General features: G+C 47.2%; 2 protein-coding genes across 2 annotated transcripts in view; both read left to right on the top strand.

Annotated features, from left to right (window-relative positions):
• Positions 1-19,639, top strand: part of LOC142907016 (uncharacterized) — a 167,470-nt gene that overhangs the window by 91,229 nt on the left and 56,602 nt on the right. The gene's annotated exons all lie outside the window — the stretch shown is intronic.
• The window catches only part of LOC142907013 (uncharacterized), a 32,983-nt gene continuing 20,018 nt past the window's right edge, over positions 6,675-19,639 (top strand). The window contains exons 1-3 of the mRNA XM_076055935.1: positions 6,675-6,769; positions 7,109-7,177; positions 10,069-10,766. Of these exons, the coding sequence (XP_075912050.1) occupies positions 10,097-10,766 (670 nt within the window). The 5' untranslated portion in view covers positions 6,675-6,769; positions 7,109-7,177; positions 10,069-10,096. The remainder of the gene's footprint in view (positions 6,770-7,108; positions 7,178-10,068; positions 10,767-19,639) is intronic.

Below are 19,639 nucleotides of genomic sequence, written 5' to 3'. Positions count from 1 at the left end.
AGAGTGGTGTCGGGAGGACGTAGTTACAAGCACGAGTCTTGGCGAACATGGGACCAAATGGTATTTGAGAAATATAAAGTCGAAAGTATAAAGAGATAGGTACTCCCGACCACCTTTGTCTCTCCCGCAGAGCAAGGGAGAGGAATTTCACGCCAGGGCAAACAGATCGTTATCGCAGGAGCCATCTGTACACACACACGAACTCACACACACACACAGACCACACCCCCCCCCCCCTTCACTGCAAAGAGAGAAGAATGTATTTGAATATAACGGTCAGCGCATTTTCAAAAAGTTAAGTTAAGTCAGTCAAGACAGATCAGCGATTCAAGACGTCCACAAGACGAGCAGTCGCATGGAGCGGCTGGCTCCGATCCTCGCTGAGTAGCGAGGATCGCCGAGTCGCGATGTATCAACGAGATTGAGTCATACAGCAGTGGAGAGAAACTGCTGTCAGCGAACCAGCGCGGGCGCGTTCGTGCACTTCAACAGAGAGAGCACGTGCGACTCAACTCACTCAACAGAAGAAAACGCTTGGCCAGCCGCCAACAAAGTATCAGCGAATCAGCGCTGAGAGCGCTCGAGCATCTCCACAGAGGAAGCACGTGCAACGTGGCTCAACCAGCAGCGGAAAAGCACGAGCAGCCGCCAACAACTTCAGCAAACCAGTGACCAAGCGCGTGCAACTTGAGTCATACAGCAGTGGAGGAAACCTGCTGTCAGAGAGCCGCCATCAACCTCAACAAAGAGAGCGCGTGTGACTCGGCTCACTCAGCAGAAGAAAAACTTGACCTGTCGCCCGCGAGCGCAGCGTCAGATACTACAGCAGCGGAAAGAGCGCGGCCAGCAACGCCAAGCAAGAGCGTGCAGCAGCTCATCCAGCAGTGGAGAGAAACTGCTGTCAGCGAACCAGCACGGGCACGTTCGCGCATCTTCAAGGAGAGGGAGCGCGCGCCACCAGCGTGCCATCAGCACCGGCATCAGCACCAGCGCGTGCCAACAGCGTGCCACCAACATCAGCACCAGCGCGTACCCAACAGCGTGCCACCAGCGTGCCATCAGCACCAGCATCAGCACCAGCGCGTGCCAACAGCGTGCCAACAGCGTGCCACCAGCGTGCTACAGCGCGCAACTTCGCGTCACCAGCGCTGAGAGGGCAGCGGCCCCGCACTCAACACCCATCGGCGCGACGACGGCGAGCGTCGTGCTGACTCATCCAGCCAGCGGTGGACAGAAACTGTGACGAGCCGTTCGTATTCAACCCCTCCCCCACACTCTCCCCCTCACTCCCCCACCGCGCCGCAACACACAGGAAACGCATTTTGGACACCAGAGATGCTAACCTCGGCGTCTGCTTTACGCAAAGAATTGAACCGGTGATAAAGAAGACGCACGATACGCATATCGGGATAATCAAGAAGGGTTGCCACTCCAAGGTGGTGCATTAAAAATAAATTAATAACGAAAAATACTGCTGTCATTGACTTGCATAATTACCAATCGTCCTACTGTTAACAGCGTGATAAGAATTGACTTGAAGGTCTATGAATGGATGTGGTACTGTTTGGGCGATGTTTAAATACGAATTTACATTATAAGGTTAAGGTTTTGATAGAATAGTTTGCATGTATCAATCTCTCCCTCAACAACCGATCGATTGCGTTACGCGTCGGGAATTAACCACAGGTGCCGTTATCAAAGTGAATCGAGGCAATCGTGATGGTATCATGTTAACGCTGTGTTGAAATTCCAAGATCGAGAGTTTTCATATTATTCAAAAATTAAAGTTAGCTAGAAAATAAAATTTATTAAAGCGTAAAGGTTGTGTGTGATTCTTCCTGAAATTCTGCATAATATTGTTCTGCGTATGAGATCTGAATCCTGGGGACCTATCATAAGCACACTGTCACCACACATAATCCATAACACACATAATTCATAATGTTCAATCGAGAGTAATCGTATCCTTATCGATAATACGGAATTAAATAGCAGAGTCGAATCGACTCTCTCTCATTCAAGCTCACAAGACCTACAGAACTGCATACGATCAATTGCGTTATTCCAATTCATAATACAATCCTCGTCACCAAGGCTCGACCTGCATTAGCATAACCACGCCCACTCGCATAAATTAATACAATTATCTTTCGAATCAGCATAATGTATGCACATAATTACACCAATTAACATAATTTCGGATAAATTATGCAAATTTCAAATTTTATTAAATTTTTAGTATTTTCGTGAATTTTCATAACACCTATATATACAACAGAATGAATACTTGTCTGTGTGTGTACATGTAACATTTTGTCTATAAGAGTCAAACATTGAATAAGTGATGTTAGGACAAAGTGTGTGTTTTGGTTGTAACCTGTACAGATAACTCAGGTGAGACTCATTGCTCTTGTGATACAAGTCAAAGGGTATTTTTGTGTTTTCAGGATGCATCTCCATCTGGAGCAACTCATTGTCTTTGAAATAGGGAGCACACTCGCATCATTCATCAGTTACAAGGCATACCACTCAAAGGTTACACGTAGAGGAGATACATTCTCTACAACGCGAATTATAATTTTGTATTACGTGTTGACGTAGATTTTGTCGAACTAGGACGTGAAATGGTCCTTGCTGATTAACGTCTGGATGTTCACAACCAAGGGCTTGAAGCAAGCCTGACTGCCTGCGGTGCCCCTCACAACCATTTACGGCCTTGGGCCAGGAAAGTCACGAAAAAAAATACACACGAACGACGTCTCCACACAAGCACCTGATGCTCCGTTTTGAAGTTTGAAAATGAAACAACTTTGAATTGTGTTATGTTTTGAATTGAATAATTGCATTTCTTCATTAAAAGCTTCTTCATTGAAAATCATATTTCGTCTTCTTGGTTCTTTCGGTAAAGTCACGTAGAATGGAAACAAAGTAATAAAACAAGATAACATTCTCACGACGTTTCGGCCACAACACAAGTAGCCTTCATCAGGTGAAGAAACAGGTCTGTCCAGAGGACAGCGCTTGAGTGAACGCTGCCAAGCAAAGACCGCGTCTTTATTAAAAGTGTGAGGGCGGAGTTAATTAGCATGTTACCCAGCCCCCACCTCCTCAGGAGTGGAGGAGGGTGGCGGCTGGGCACAGGAAAACACCAAAGCAGAGCAACCAAGGTGCGTTGCTCTGTCCTGTGCTGCACCATAAGCATGTAATAAACTAGACTAATATACAATACAATATACCTTCCAAGCTAAGAAACATGGCATAATATATCCATAGACAAATTCCACCTTTGAATTATACAATTCGTTACTTTACACTATATTTCGTGTGAAGTTTCTCTAGTTAAGTGGATGGCCTTGCCGGGGGTTCGGTTCGATGCGGACTTTCACCTGGTTGGGATCGCGGGATCGAGACGAGGCGACACAGAGCTGCTGGCCGTGCGAGAAGACCGCCGTCTGCAGATCGATTCCAACGCGATCGAACGTCTGTCCCTGCGCCTCCGTCGTTCATGCAGGGGGCGCGTAGAGGTCTGCAGCGCCCCCTGCATGAAAACGACGGAACGTGCAGCGTGAGTCACGTGAAGTTGTGCGTAAGCGCCATTACAGGGCGCTGTCAGCTGACCTGCCACCACGTTCACGGGTCAGCAGGGGGCAGCCGAGAGAGAGCGCGAGGTGTGTAGGGGTCGACCAAAGTATACCCCTGCTCCCCGCCCCCCGTGACCGGAGACTCACCCCTGTCCCCCCACCCGTCCCTAAGGCCCCTTAAGATAAGACCTTCCAGAAGCTTCTGGGAGGGGGGGGTGGAGGTCAGGAGTGGAGGGGTGACCCCGACCTGGCGATAAAAGGCCGGCCCTCTGGACGGGCCGAGGCAGTGTTCACCAACTCAAGCCTGAAGACATCCGAAGACCTGAAGACTGGACCAGCACCCGGGAACCCTCAACCGAGGCTCTTGTTAGAGCCGGGTTGTAGCGGACCAGAGGTGGCTCGGACACCCTGGGACCCTCCCCGAGCTCTAGCCAGAGCCGGGTTGTAGCGGACCAGAGGTGAGCTCCCGTACCCGGGCTGGGACGGGTCATCCAGTCTTCCCTTAACGCCGGGCTAAGGGATCCCGTGGGTAGCAGAGCCCGGATTGTGCAGGCTGCGGTAGAAGGGAGGCTGTCGCTTCCGGAGGCTATCGGGTGGAAGGGGCCATACCCCTGTCGTGTTACAGCAGTGTGTAGAGCCGGGTTCGAAAGAGTTGTTATAATAAACGCGTTGCCACAACCAGACGTCTCCGTGTGATTAGTTAAGGACACAACACTTGTATAAAAGAGAATAGCCAGTGGGTTTTCAAAGTACCTTCGTCTTACAGAAATCAATTTCGCGGGAGCCCACCGCATTAAAACGATGCTCAGCTGAACAGGGCGAGCCACGTTGGGGGGTAAGGGGGGGGGTCACCTTATCTTTGTCACGTGCCGTAGCTCACGTGACTTCTGCCGCGACAATGTCTGGATGTTTTCGCCTGAGGACGACCGCTGTTGTTGCGATCGAAACGTCGCGATTTATTTTTTTCGTTTATTTCTACCTGCGTGAATTTACCGAAAGAACCAAAGGATATGAAAGACGTCTTGTCTGCTGAGCTTGTTCATATCCGTGTACATCGATGTCCCACATTGCTTACACGGACACACCACACACAATGAAATCAATAGAAACTAGAACGACTTAATTCTGGGGATGGGCAAAGATTGAGGAATCTCTTTCAATGGAGCGAGTTAAGTTTGTGCTCGATTCAACATCTCTCTGTCCGTCTGTGTCTCTGTTCCCCTCTGTGTCTCTCTCTCACTGACTGTGTCTCTGTCGTCTCTATATCTTTGTTTCTGTCTTCCTCTTGTCTGTGTCTGTCCACCTCTCTCTCTTGTCAGTCTCTGTGTGTGTCTCTATCAGCGTCTTTCCCACCGTATTCAACTACCGACAGTAGCAACATGCGCCCGTTCAACTTTCACGGGCCCACGACTGCACGCGACTCTCTGTGTACGTGGAACTTATTTCGCACCGTACGTAGCCAACCATGCTAATCTGTGGGTCTCTCTGTGTGAGTCTCTGTGTGTATCTGGAACTTCTTTCGCACCGTACGTAGCCAACCATGCTAATCTGTGGGTCTCTCTGTGTGTGAGTCTCTGTGTGTACGTTGAACTTCGTTCACACCATACGTAGCCAACCATGCTAATCTGTGGGTCTCTCTGTGTGTGAGTCTCTGTGTGTGTCTGGAATTTCTTTCGCGCCGTACGTAGCTGAACCTGCACAGGAGGAACGGCCGGTATCTGTGGAGCTGTGGGCTGGGTACCATCTGTCGGCGGGAGCGAAAGACGATGAAGCTCCCAAGCATTTCACTACGTTACCAACATCATATTTGCACTCATAAGTCGCTTGCCTATTTGTGTGTTTCGTATCGAATCTCATCTCAAACAATCGAAGGACGCCTCCCCCTAAGTGGCAGCTGCCCCTGTGTGGCACAAGGTGGCCCTGCACCGGCCTGCACGTGGACATGAGTCTGTCGGTAGGGGGCGATCATTGACGCGCCATCTCCGTTGTGTAGTTTCTGGATAATGTTTGGAATTGCCACAATTTTGACCGTGACACCGACATGCAATGACCTGTGCGTCGTGAATGACACAACGCTATGTTTTTACATCTGCCGTGAAGCAGACTGCGCATATTGTGGTGCATGTTACTGGGGTAGCCAGGTGTGCCTGTCGGATTTGAACCTTGAACCTCTGCAATAAATAGAGAATGCGCTACCATATTGTTGGTTCTTTCGGTAAAGTCACGTAAATAGAAAACAAAAATAAAGAAAAAACGCGTTTTTGTATTATTTAAATTGTCATTATTTTATTTTTCTTTAATTGTAACATGTTTTTTTAATTTACGTGACTTTACCGAACGAACCCAAGAATATGAATTCCTGCCAGTCACGAAAGTTTTAAGTCAAAATAGAATGCACCACCAACTCGGCTCGCGTCAATTTGCGTGGAGGCGTGGAGGGCCTGAGAGAGTTTCTCACCGGCGCAGAACTTCCATGCAGAGGGCTCCACGCAGCTTCGTGCGGAGCGACAGGCCAGGTAGCTCCCACACAGCGTGGCGCAGCTGATTAACATTTATATTGTTGGTTCTTTCGGTAATGTCACGTAGATAGAAAATAACAAAAAAATTGGAAAATATTAAATTGATGAAAAGTTGCCATTTGTCGACTGAGATGACTGTGCCCACCACAGTGTGTACACACACAGTGTACACACACACAGTGTACACACACACTGTGTACACACACACAGTGTACACACACACAGTGTACACACACCCAAGGGGTACACCTCCCCCTGGCGTGAAACGCCAGGGGGAGGTGTACCTAGGTAGTGACGTCATGTCACCAAGGTGTTCACCCCACTCCGTCCAAGGCGCCCTTGAACGTGACGTCACCTCTGCCTGGGTCCCTGCCGTTTTCTGTTCAAGTAGAATCCACATTTGGGCAAGGCCACGCCCAGTGACAGGCGGATCATTAACATAATTAATTCTTAAAAGCCTTTGCGTCGGGTTCAGCACCCACGCGCCAGCCCTCTACATATGGGCCGTGCTCATTAACATAATATTTTCACATACAGAGCCGCTCATTGTGGGAGGGGTGTGGTACGTCGCGCGGCAGTAGGTGACATGACGTCATATCACCTCCTGCTGCCGCGTGACGTCACGAGATAACAGGAAGTTGCTGCTCTGCCCGTGCACTAAATTCCGAGGTGAGAAATTCTCATCGCGGTTGTGGTGGTTGTTGTTGTGGTGGTGGTTGTGGTGGTTGTTGTTGTGGTGGTGGTTGTTGTTTACCGAGGTAGAGCCTCGCTCTCTCTCTCGTAGGGATGTCAATTGAGTAGCAGCGAGCATGGAAGCGATGTCCAGGTTGCAACTTTACAGCGCGGGGCCTAGCCACGCGGGGCCTTGCCTCCTACCCTCGCCTGATCGCGTTTGCTTCAATTATCTCGCTTAAGTTTAATTTGTCTTCAGGCGGCTCGCCACTTTGTCACTTTGTTTTACTTTTAAATATTCACGCGGTTTGTATTTATTTTTATTTTTTACACCAGGCCAAGCCCACTTGAGCTGCTGTACCGCTTTTAGTTTTCAGAAGCGACCTGCCCACAACACAACACAAGGTGAGGCTCCTCAACAGCGTGGCGGTGTTCACTCTGGACGCGTGGCGGTGTTCACTCTGGACGCGTGGCGGTGTTCACTCTGGACGCGTGGCGGTGTTCACTCTGGACTCGTGGCGCTGTTCACTCTGGACGCGTGGCGGTGTTCACTCTGGACGCGTGGCGGTGTTCACTCTACTTGGTGGAGTGAGGAAGCATGAATTCTGAGCAGGTGAAGGTGGCCAGGCGTTGGTCTGGACACACCACCACCTTTTGAACCGTGCCAGTGTGTGACAGTGGTGGAGCCAGTGGGGGTGGGGTAGGCACGTGCCCCCCCAACGATCCGATCGAAATCCCTAATTTCGATAGGATCATTGGGGCTTATTAGTAACTAGCTTCACTACCCGGCTTCGCCCGGGACTTAGATTCTTGTCTTGGATAAATTTCATATTCCCTTATATTTCACTGAAAAACCCTTAAAAATGTTGATGCTTGCGAGAAAGAAAAAAGGCGAAACAAATCAAGTTACCTAAATCGGATGTTTTCACTCAAGGAAATTTTACCTTTATCCACTTCTACGCAAGGTCGATTTTGACCACTCGGGAAGGGAATAATGACGTGGCGAGCTGAAAATAGTCGTGTTCACTTAGAAATTCCAAACGGCATAAGCTGTGAAAATTTCACGACGCCAGAGCTCAGCGTTGGAGAGGTTTTGCTGCTTCACACAAACAAACAGATGTAATATTCCGCTTCATATTTAAGATAGCAGTTCTACCCATTCTTCGCACGGAGGATATGTATTGAAACTCCGAGAAACCAATGGCTTCATCGGCCAGGAGCGAAGCGCCACCTAAAATCTCCCGGCACGCTGTTAACAGCCCTATCTGTGCTGCCAAATACATCTTTCCCTGGATGTTCTTCCCTGTGTATGTATCTCTGCTACCATGTACTTCGTATCTCTTCACTCTGTCTATGCTGGTTTGTTCAACCCCGAGGATGAACACGAAATTTAGCAGTCTTCTGAAATTCGTGGTCTACCAGGAAAGTGTCTAACTGTGTTGTTGGCCTACTGGTTTTGCATCACGTAATTTTTCTTAGGTTTTGTTGAGTTCTCGTCTCTCATCTTCTTGTTGTATTTGCCTCCGTGCAGTTTAACGCTCTCTATGTGTTGCGTTGATGTCACCCTATGTGCTCCCTCGCTATTTGTTTTTTTACACCTGATGATGATCGCTTGTGTTGCGTTCGAAACGTCGTGATTTATTTCTATATAATTTTATTATATGTCTACATACGTGACTTTACCGAAAAAACCGATGAGTAATTTATGCATTCACGAAAGCTTCAATTCTATATGCATTGCAGAGCGCTTAACTCAGGTGTGTTGCGGGTTGACGCCACAAACTTCATGGTCATACAAAATACAAAAGTCTATTTTTATACTTGTTTCATTGTGCACGGTATGGAACCTACCCACATGCCAAATTTCAAGTGTGTAGTATGTCGGGAAGTATGCTAAACATTTCTAACAGACACACACACACACGTATCCACACATTTCCATTTTATATATAGGCTAGCTTTACTACCCGGCTTTGCCCGGGACTTTGATTCTTGGATTAAAACACGGCCTTCGCGGAGTGTTGGTGGGGGGGTATGCGTGACGTCAGCAGGCACACTGCGTAACGATGCCGCATAGGGTGACATCTCAGATATGACGGCTATTTTAATACTTTGTGCATTGTGTCCAGTCTGGAAGCTACCCACATGCCAAATTTCCAGTTTGTGTTGCATGTCGGCAAGTATGCTGAACATTTCAAACAGACACACATTCACAAATTTCCCTTTTATAAATATAGATAAATCAGCATTGTGCGACCCCCCCCCCCCCACTGCCACCGCGTGGCATATTATTACGTGCCAGGGACTCTATGAGAGGACAACAGTCCGTGTTCATAATTGGCAATAAGTAACGGCAAAGCAGTTACAAGCGACTCTTAGAATTGTGCCCAGTTGCGTATACAGTACACGACTTCCCTGAAGGCAAACACCTTCAGCGAGCGCGATGCCTTTCACACGCGTCGAATAAAAAGCATAGGACAAGTCCTTACTTAGTAACAACTACTTACTTACTAATGACTCCTTACTAATAACTCCTGATGAACAACTCCTTACTTAATTACAACTCCTCACTAACTCCTTACTTACTAGCAACTCCTTACTTTCTAACAACTCCTTACTAACAACTCCTTAATTACTAACAACTCCTTACTTACTAACAACTATCGTTTTTCATTGCTGAAAGAGGTTGCCCCCCCCCCCCCCTACCTAAAAATCCTGGCTCCACCTCTGAGTGTGTGACAGGGTCAAGTTTGTATTTGCAGTAAAGTCTATGAACTCTATTGAGCATGGAGGTTATATCAAAACAGTAGTTTATTTTTGTTTTCCTCTGCAACTCTTCGTAAGAATGTAGTCAGGAAGTTATCACAGCACAAGTGCAGCTGAAGTCGGAACTGTTCATCCCAGCATTCAAGGACATCTGTGCCTGGCTTTCACACCTCTACGTTGCGATTGAACATTAATTTATGCATTTCTGCATAACACAAATAGTATTATTTTCAACACCCTTTGCTACGTCAGCTGAATTTAGCTTTCATAAATAGTCCTTTTGAAGCCAGACAGCCGAAATTGTATGCTCGGAGTTTTGGGTTAACATTCATTTTGAAGATACGAGGGCTTCCAGGCACGTTTATGACCATTTGCCCTCTCATTGTGTGCTATAACAGCCCGTGTGATGAATTTGGGACACGTTTTCACTATATCATGAATATATGAATAAGTATAGACGTGTAAGTCACGTGTGACTGTATAAATGCATTCCTCTGTGGGTGTGGATATTCTCTTTTTTCTGTCTGCAGCTGTCGCTTCCTCTGCAGAATTGTTCTGATGGAGCAAAGGCACTCGGCGCAGCTCGGTGCAAAAAGGCAACAATGCGACCGGTGTGCATACAGCACGGATCGTCCTGCACATTTGACACGGCACCAGAGAACCCACACGGGAGAGAAACCCTTCAAGTGCAGTGTGTGTGGGAAGGCGTTTGCACATTCAACACATCTTCATGTACACCAGAGAACACACACGGGAGAGAAACCCTTCAAGTGCAATGTGTGTGGGAAGGCGTTTGCACAGTCACCAAATCTTCATGTACACCAGAGAACACACACGGGAGAGAAACCCTTCAAGTGCAGTGTGTGTGGGAAGGCGTTTTCACATTCACCACATCTTCATGTACACCAGAGAACACACACGGGAGAGAAACCCTTCAAGTGCAGTATGTGTGGGAAGGCGTTTTCACAGTCACCAAGTCTTCAAGTACACCTGAGAACACACACGGGAGAGAAACCCTTCAAGTGCAGTGTGTGTGGGAAGGCGTTTTCAAAGTCACCACATCTTCATGTACACCAGAGAACACACACGGGAGAGAAACCCTTCAAGTGCAGTGTGTGTGGGAAGGCGTTTTCACATTCACCACATCTTAATGTACACCAGAGAACACACACAGGAGATAAACCCTTCAAGTGCAGTGTGTGTGGCAAGGCGTTTGCACAGTCATCACATCTTAATGTACACAAGAGAACACACGAGCATCAGAAGATCCACAAGGAGTGGAGTCTGAAATCAACTTGTGAAAGTCAAAGTGCCGCAATGAGCCCATCCCTCATGAAACAAGAACTGGAAGAAAATCCCAGCTTGGACACTTTTAAAGGTATCGAGGTGAAATTTGAAGAGGTGAAGGTGAAATGTGAAGAAGTGATGGTGAAGAGCAAAGAAGTGAGGGTAAAATGTGAAGATGAAGATTCAACTCCAAAATCGGACCTTCACATCGATGGAGGCAACGTGAAGCAGGAGGAGAATTCTGACTGCGAGGCAGAGCGAGGCAACTCCCAGCAGTTTGTGGAAGTGGAGGTGTGGGTGGACTTCCTCCGAGACATTACAAAGTCAAATGGAGACCCGGTAGATATGTAAGCTTGAGACGATGTCGCTCCAATAGATGCACCTTTGTCACAGGCCTTTAATGACAAGAATGTGAAGTTGAACACTCAATTCCTAGGTTCAACCTGCAGGGTCAGAGCGGCCAGTCTTTGTGAACCTGTGGGTTGCGTAGATCTCTAACCATGAGCGAGAGCCAATAAGCTTCCAAGCAATCACAAGGTTCTAATAATTCCATTTATATGGTGCTTGCTTAATCGCCTCTGGCAATTCGGAGTGTTGTGTTATATCTAGTCTCAAACACTCGAAGAGCATCCCCAAGTAGCAGCTGCCCCTGTGTGGTACAAAGTGGTAGCACTGTACCGGCCTGCATGTGGACAAGAACCTGTCAGTAGGGGGCGATGGTTGATGTGGCATCTCAGTTGTGGAGTTGGTAGGTAATGTTTAGAATTTGATCAATTTTGACCCAGACGCCAGCATGCAATGGCCTACTCGTTTTTGAATGGCGCAATAGTATGTTGTACATACACTGTTAAGCGTATTTGTAAAAAAATAGCTTGTTAGTACGATATAACCTGATGCAGTATATTTCACTGCAGTAATTCAATTTTGTTAATATGCCTGTCAATCATTGAGAATTGTATATGAGCCTTTTCCAAAATTGATATTAAAAATAATATTTGCCGTTATATATCATTTTTTTTTAAATAAACGAAAATAATTAATAACACCCGTAAGCCCGGCACACGAAAAACCAGATGTCGATCATAAACAGGCCATTAATAAATAAAGAAATAAAACAACTCTCGAGGCGAGGATGTTAGCAGCTATCTCCGAAGATCTCCAGATGAACAAGAGTTTGATGTGCCGTAAGGGAGGTCACGCAGAGGGAGCCCTCCGCAAGCCAGAAACGAGGACGCCCACGGGTTAAACCATTTATATTTTTTTCCTTTGTCATTAAAACAACGGTTAAAATTTAAAATGCAATAACAAGAATAAGCTAAAGTTAGCGGTCCTCGCGCTCACTCCAATTAAGACCAGGCCACCAGATACATCAGTGAATTATTATCCAATGATTAATTCGCTATCAAATGATTTTCACCTTTAATACTTTTACTGTTAAAACAAAGCTTGGAGACAAAATACAGAGTCACATCAAAGGTTTTCGAGAAGGAATGAGACAACGGGCAAACTTGCGAAAGAGTTTAAACAATATCCGAAGCAACCCCGACCACCTTTGTCTCTCGCAGCGCGGAGAAGCAGGAACCACACCTTATCACAAGGGGCCATCTGGAGCTAGCCAGACGGGTTAATGAGAAAACACAACAGCCAGCGAACACGTTTTTAAGTTAAAGAAGTGGCTACACATCAGTCACACATAAAATTAATAATAACGTGTTCATCTTACACGACATTCCATTATAGAACCTTACAGAACCAAGGGATATAGATTCCAACAATCAAGAAACGGACCTCTTAAACTCAGGATGAAAATTATTTTTCTTTTTAATAATTCCATCGTAACAATGCGAACCTCGGTAAACCGATAGGGGTGTCGGGAGGACGTAGTTACAAGCACGAGTCTTGGCGAACATGGGACCAAATGGTATTTGAGAAATATAAAGTCGAAAGTATAAAGAGATAGGTACTCCCGACCACCTTTGTCTCTCCCGCAGAGCGCGAGAGAGGAATTTCACGCCAGGGCAAACATCGTTATCGCAGGTGCCATCTGTACACACACACGAACTCACACACACACAGACCACGCCCACCCCCCCTTCACTGCAAAGAGAGAAGAATGTCTTTGAATATAACGGTCAGCGCATTTTCAAAAAGTTAAGTTAAGTCAGTCAAGACAGATCAGCGATTCAAGACGTCCACAAGACGAGGAGTCGCATGGAGCGGCTGGCTCCGAGCCTCGCTGAGTAGCGAGGATCGCCGAGTCGCGATGTATCAACGAGATTGAGTCATACAGCAGTGGAGAGAAACTGCTGTCAGCGAACCAGCGCGGGCGCGTTAGCGCCCTTCAACAGAGAGAGCACGTGCGACTCAACTCACTCAACAGAAGAAAACGCTTGGCCAGCCGCCAACAAAGTATCAGCGAATCAGCGCTGAGAGCGCTCGAGCATCTCCACAGAGGAAGCACGTGCAAAGTGGCTCAACCAGCAGCGGAAAAGCACGAGCAGCCTCCAACAACTTCAGCAAACCAGTGACCAAGCGCGTGTGACTTGAGTCATACAGCAGTGGAGGAAACCTGCTGTCAGAGAGCCGCCATCAACCTCAACAAAGAGAGCGCGTGCGACTCGGCTCACTCAGCAGAAGAAAAACTTGACCTGTCGCCCGCGAGCGCAGCGTCAGATACTACAGCAGCGGGAAGAGCGCGGCCAGCAACGCCAAGCAAGAGCGTGCAGCAGCTCAGCCAGCAGTGGAGAGAAACTGCTGTCAGCGAACCAGCACGGGCGCGTTCGCGCATCTTCAAGGAGAGGGAGCGTGTGCCACCAGCGTGCCATCAGCACCAGCATCGGCACCAGCGCGTGCCACCAGCGTGCCATCAGCACCAGCGTGCCACCAGCACCAGCGCGTGCCAACAGCGTGCCACCAGCGTGCTACAGCGCGCAACTTCGCGTCACCAGCGCTGAGAGGGCAGCGGCCCCGCACTCAACACCCATCGGCGCGACGACGGCGAGCGTCGTGCTGACTCGTCCAGCCAGCGGTGGACAGAAACTGTGACGAGCCGTTCGTATTCAACCCCTCCCCCACACTCTCCCCCTCACTCCCCCACCGCGCCGCAACACACAGGAAACGCATTTTGGACACCAGAGATGCTAACCTCGGCGTCTGCTTTACGCAAAGAATTGAACCGGTGATAAAGAAGACGCACGATACGCATATCGGGATAATCAAGAAGGGTTGCCACTCCAAGGTGGTGCATTAAAAATAAATTAATAACGAAAAATACTGCTGTCATTGACTTGCATAATAACCAATCGTCCTACTGTTAACAGCGTGATAAGAATTGACTTGAAGGTCTATGAATGGATGTGGTACTGTGTGGGCGATGTTTAAATGCGAATTTACATTATAAGGTTAAGGTTTTGATAGAATAGTTTGCATTTATTAATCTCGTCCTCAACAGTCGATCGATTGCGTTACGCGTCGGGAATTAACCACAGGTGCCGTTATCAAAGTGAAACAACGCAATCGTGATGGTATCATGTTAACGCTGTGTTGAAATTCCAAGATCGAGAGTTTTCATATTATTCAAAAATTAAAGTTAGCTAGAAAATAAAATGTATTAAAGCATAAAAGTTGTGTGTGATTCTTCCTGAAATTCTGCATAATATTGTTCTGCGTATGAGATCTGAATCCTGGGGACCTATCATAAGCACACTATCACCACACATAATCCATAACACACATAATTCATAATGTTCAATCGAGAGTAATCGTATCCTTATCGATAATACGGAATTAAATAGGAGAGTCGAATCGACTCTCTCTCATTCATGCTCACAAGACCTACAGAACTGCATACGATCAATTGCGTTATTCCAATTCATAACACAATCCTCGTCACCGAGGCTCGACCCGCATTATCATAACCACGCCCACTCTCATAAATTAATACAAGTATCTCTCGAGTCAGCATAATTTATGTGCATAATTACACCAATTAACATAATTTCGGATAAATTATGCAAATTTTAAATTTCATTTAATTTTTATCATTTTCATCAATTTTCATAACACCTATATGTACAACAGAATGAATACTTGTCTGTGTGTGTACATGTAACATTTTGTCTATAAGGGGCAAACATTGAATAAGTGATGTTAGGACAAAGTGTGTGTTTTGGAAGTAACCTGTACAGATAACTCAGGTGAGACTCATTGCTCTTGTGATACAGGTCAAAGGGTATTTTTGTGTTTTCAGGAAGCATCTCCATCTGGAGCAACTCATTGTCTTTGAAATAGGGAGCACACTCGGATCATTAATCAGTTACAAGGCATACCACTCAAAGGTTACACGTAAAGGAGATACATTCTCTACAACACGAATCATAATTTTGTATTACGTGTTGATGTAGATTTTGTCGAACTTGGACATGAAATGCTCCTTGCTGATTAACGTCTGGATGTTCACAACCAAGGGCTTGAAGCAAGCCTGACTGCCTGCGGTGCCCCTCGCAACCATTTATGGCGTTGGGCCAGGAAAGTCATGAAAAAAATTGCACACGAACGACGTCTCCACGCAAGCACCCGGTGCTCCGTTTTGAAGTTTGAAAATGAAACAACTTTGAATTGTGTTATGTTTTGAATTGGATAATTGTATTTCTTCATTAAAAGCATATTAATTGAAAACGATATTTTGTGTGAATTTTCTCTCGTCGTAAAGTAGATGGCCTTGCCGGGGGTCCGGTTCGATGCGGACTTTCACCTGGTTGGGATCGCGGGATCGAGACGAGGCGACACAGAGCTGCTGGCCGTGCGAGAAGACCGCCGTCTGCAGATCGATTCCAACGTGATCGAACGTCTGTCCCTGTGCCTCCGTCGTTCATGCAGGGGGCGCGTAGAGGTCTGCAGCGCCCCCTGCATGAAAACGACGGAACGTACAGCGTGAGTCACGTGAAGTTGTGCGTAAGCGCCATAACAAGGCGCTGTCAGCTGACCTGCCACCACGTTCACGGGTCAGCAGGGGGCAGCCGAGAGAGAGCGAGGTGTGTAGGGGTCGACCAAAGTAAACCCCTGCCCCCCCCCCCCCCCCGTGACCGGAGACTCACACCCCTGACCCCCCCACCCGTCCCTAAGGCCCCTTAAGATAAGACCTTCCAGAAGCTTCTGGGAGGGGGGGGTGGAGGTCAGGAGTGGAGGGGTGACCCCGACCTGGGGATAAAAGGCCGGCCCTCTGGACGGGCCGAGGCAGTGTTCACCAACTCAAGCCTGAAGACATCCGAAGACCTGAAGACTGGACCAGCACCCGGGAACCCTCAACCGAGGCTCTTGTTAGAGCCGGGTTGTAGCGGACCAGAGGTGACTCGGACACCCTGGGACCCTTCCCGAGCTCTAGCCAGAGCCGGGTTGTAGCGGACCAGAGGTGAGCTCCCGTACCCGGGCTGGGACGGGTCGTCCAGTCTTCCCTTAACGCCGGGCTAAGGGATCCCGTGGGTAGCAGAGACCGGATTGTGCAGGCTGCGATAGAAGGGAGGCTGTCGCTCCCGGAGGCTATCGGGTGGAAGGGGTCGTACCCCTGTCGTGTTACGGTAGTGTGTAGAGCCGAGTTCAAAAGAGTTATATTTCGATTTAAAGCTGTCGTGACTGCAAGGGTTCATCTTCTTTGGTTCTTTCGGTAAAGTCATGTAGAATGAGAATAAAATAATAAAATAACAATAAAATTCTCACGACGTTTCGGCCACAACGCAAGTGGCCATCTTCAGGTCAAATTAGCAGACCTGTTGGGACAACAGAGCTGCAATGAACGCTGTTAAGATTCGTAGCGACTTTTAAGCTGGTTGGGCGAAGTGAGGCACCTTGACAAAAGGGGTTTACATATCAAATAGCTGAGGGATTAGCTTGTGATTGGTCACAGAAATCGCTATGTTAAAGTCAACACCTACACATCCACAGAGGCAACTAGTAATTTAGCATTGAAATAGCTAAGGGATTAGCTTGTGACAGGTCACAGAAATAGATGTTAAAGTAAAGGCCTACACATCCACAGAGCTTTAATGAACGCTGTTAAGATTCGTAGCGACTTTAAGCTGGTTGGGAGAAGTGAGGCCCTTGACAAAAGGGGGTTTACATATCAAATAGCTGAGGGATTAGCTTGTGACTGGTCACGGAAATGGCTATGTTAAAGTCAAAACCTACACATCCACAGAGGCATCTCGTACATGGACGCCAAAGGGGGCTGCAACAACTCAACTGTCATACAGTAAACCGATGTGAAAAAAAAATCGTTCATGAGGCCATCCACATATACAAACACAGAGACAATTTCAACCGAGAAGATGGATTCTGGGGGGGTTTACATATCAAATAGCTGAGGGATTAGCTTGTGACTGGTCACGGAAATGGCTATGTTAAAGTCAAAACCTACACATCCACAGAGGCACCTCGTACATGGACGCCAAAGGGGGCTGCAACAACTCAACTGTCATACAGTAAACCGATGTGAAAAAAAAAATCGTTCATGAGGCCATCCACATATACAAACACAGAGACAATTTCAACCGAGAAGATGGATTCTGGCTTAGTAACCATTGGAAAGATGTTTTAAACCATTTCGGTTCTTAATTAATTGTATTTTACGAGGACCTTCAGACCGCAGCTCTTTCGCTGGCACTGACTCTTAATACCTCTCACACCACGGTTAATGGTATGGTTTATAACATGGAGTATAACAGCGCCTCGCACCTGTTTCTCCCCTCCTCCGCTCCGACCATGGATGGACTCGTCCGTCTGAACGGGGCTCGTAGCTGTCCGTGGTTCTGAAGTGGAAGGTAAGAATCCACCTGTTTTTTAAACCATATAACATTGTGATATAACATTGAGGTAGTTTATATTTTCGTTTTTTATTGGTTTACTATATGGTATTCATTATATAGTGTAGTGTATACCCAGTTAATGTTAATAGCTCAGCTTATTGAAGAATATATTGAGTACATTTAATATAGTGATGTAATTTAGAATTAGGTTGTTCACATCGGTTTACTGTATGGCAGTTGAGTTGTTGCAGCCCCCTTTGGCGTCCATGTACGAGGTGCCTCTGTGGATGTGTAGGCTTTGACTTTAACATCTATTTCTGTGACCAGTCACAAGCTAATCCCTTAGCTATTTCAATGCTAAATTACTAGTTGCCTCTGTGGATGTGTAGGTTTTGACTTTAACATAGCCATTTCTGTGACCAGTCACAAGCTAATCCCTCAGCTATTTGCACAAGCTAATCCCTTAGCTATTTCAATGCTAAATTACTAGTTGCCTCTGTGGATGTGTAGGTTTTGACTTTAGCATAGCCATTTCTACGACCAGTCACAAGCTAATCCCTCAGCTATTTGATATGTAAACCCCCTTTGTCAAGGTGCCTCACTTCTCTCAACCAGCTTAAAAGTCGCTACGAATCTTAACAGCGTTCATTGAAGCTCTGTCGTCCCGACAGGTCTGTTCATTTCACCTGAAGACGGCCGCTTGCGTTGTGGCCGAAACGTGGTGAGAATTTTATTGTGTTATTTTATTATTTTATTCTCATTCTACGTGACTTTCCCGAAAGAACCAAAGAAGAAGAGTTGTTATAATAAACGCGTTGCCTCAACCAGACGTCTCCGTGTGATTAGTTAAGGACACAACACTTGTATAAAAGAGAATAGCCAGTGGGTTTTCAAAGTACCTTCGTCTTACAGAAATCAATTTCGCGTGAGGCCACCGCATTAAAACGATGCTCAGCTGAGGAGGGCGAGCCACGTTGGGGAGGGGGTGATCACCTTATCTTTGTCACGTGACGTAGCTCACGTGACTTCTGCCGCGACAATGTCTGGATGTTTTCGCCTGAGGACGACCGCTGGTGCTGCGATCGAAACGTCGCGATTTCTGTTTTTTTACTTCGTTTTTTTTCTACCTGCGTGAATTTACCGAAAGAACCAAAGGATATGAAAGACGTCTTGTCTGCTGAGCTTGTTCATATCCGTGTACATCGATGTCCCACATTGCTTAAATGGACACACCACACACAATGAAATAATTAGAAACTAGGACGACTTAATTTCGGGGATGGGCAAATATTGAGGAATCTCTTTCAATGGAGCGAGTTAAGTTTTTGTTCGATTCAACATCTCTCTGTCCGTCTGTGTCTCTGTTCCCCTCTGTGTCTCTCTCTCGCTGACTGTGTCTCTGTGGTCTCTGTATCTTTCATTCTGTCTTCCTCTTGTCCGTGTCTGTCCACCTCTCTCTCTTGTCAGTCTCTGTGTGTCTCTCTATCAGCGTCTTTCCAACTGTATTCAACTACCGACAGCAACATGCGCCCGTTCAACTTTCACGGGCCCACGACTGCACGCGACTCAAAATTGCTCCCGAGTCTGTGTGTATCTGGAACTTCTTTCTCACCGTACGTAGCCAACCATGCTAATCTGTGGGTCTCTCTGTGTGTGAGTCTCTGTGTGTATCTGGAACTTCTTTCGCACCATACGTAGCCGAACCTGCACAGGAGGAGCGGCTGGTATCTGTGGAGTTGTTGGCTGGGTACCATCTGTCGGCGGGAGCGAAAGACGATGAAGCTCCCAAGCATTTCACTACGTTACCAACATCATATTTGCACGCATAAGTCGCTTGCCTAATTGTGTCTTTCTTATCGAATCTCATCTCAAACAATCGAAGGACGCCTCTCCCTAAGTGGCAGCTGCCCCTGTGTGGCACAAGGTAGCCCTGCACCGGCCTGCACGTGGACATGAGTCTGTCGGTAGGGGGCGATCATTGACGCGCCATCTCCGTTGTGTAGTTTCTGGATAA

Source organism: Petromyzon marinus, chromosome 73 (assembly GCF_048934315.1).
Source record: "Petromyzon marinus isolate PM22_M1 ecotype Great Lakes invasive population chromosome 73, UKy_Petmar_22M1.pri1.0, whole genome shotgun sequence".
Lineage (NCBI taxonomy): Eukaryota > Metazoa > Chordata > Hyperoartia > Petromyzontiformes > Petromyzontidae > Petromyzon > Petromyzon marinus.
This window is presented reverse-complemented; position numbering and strand designations above follow the sequence as displayed.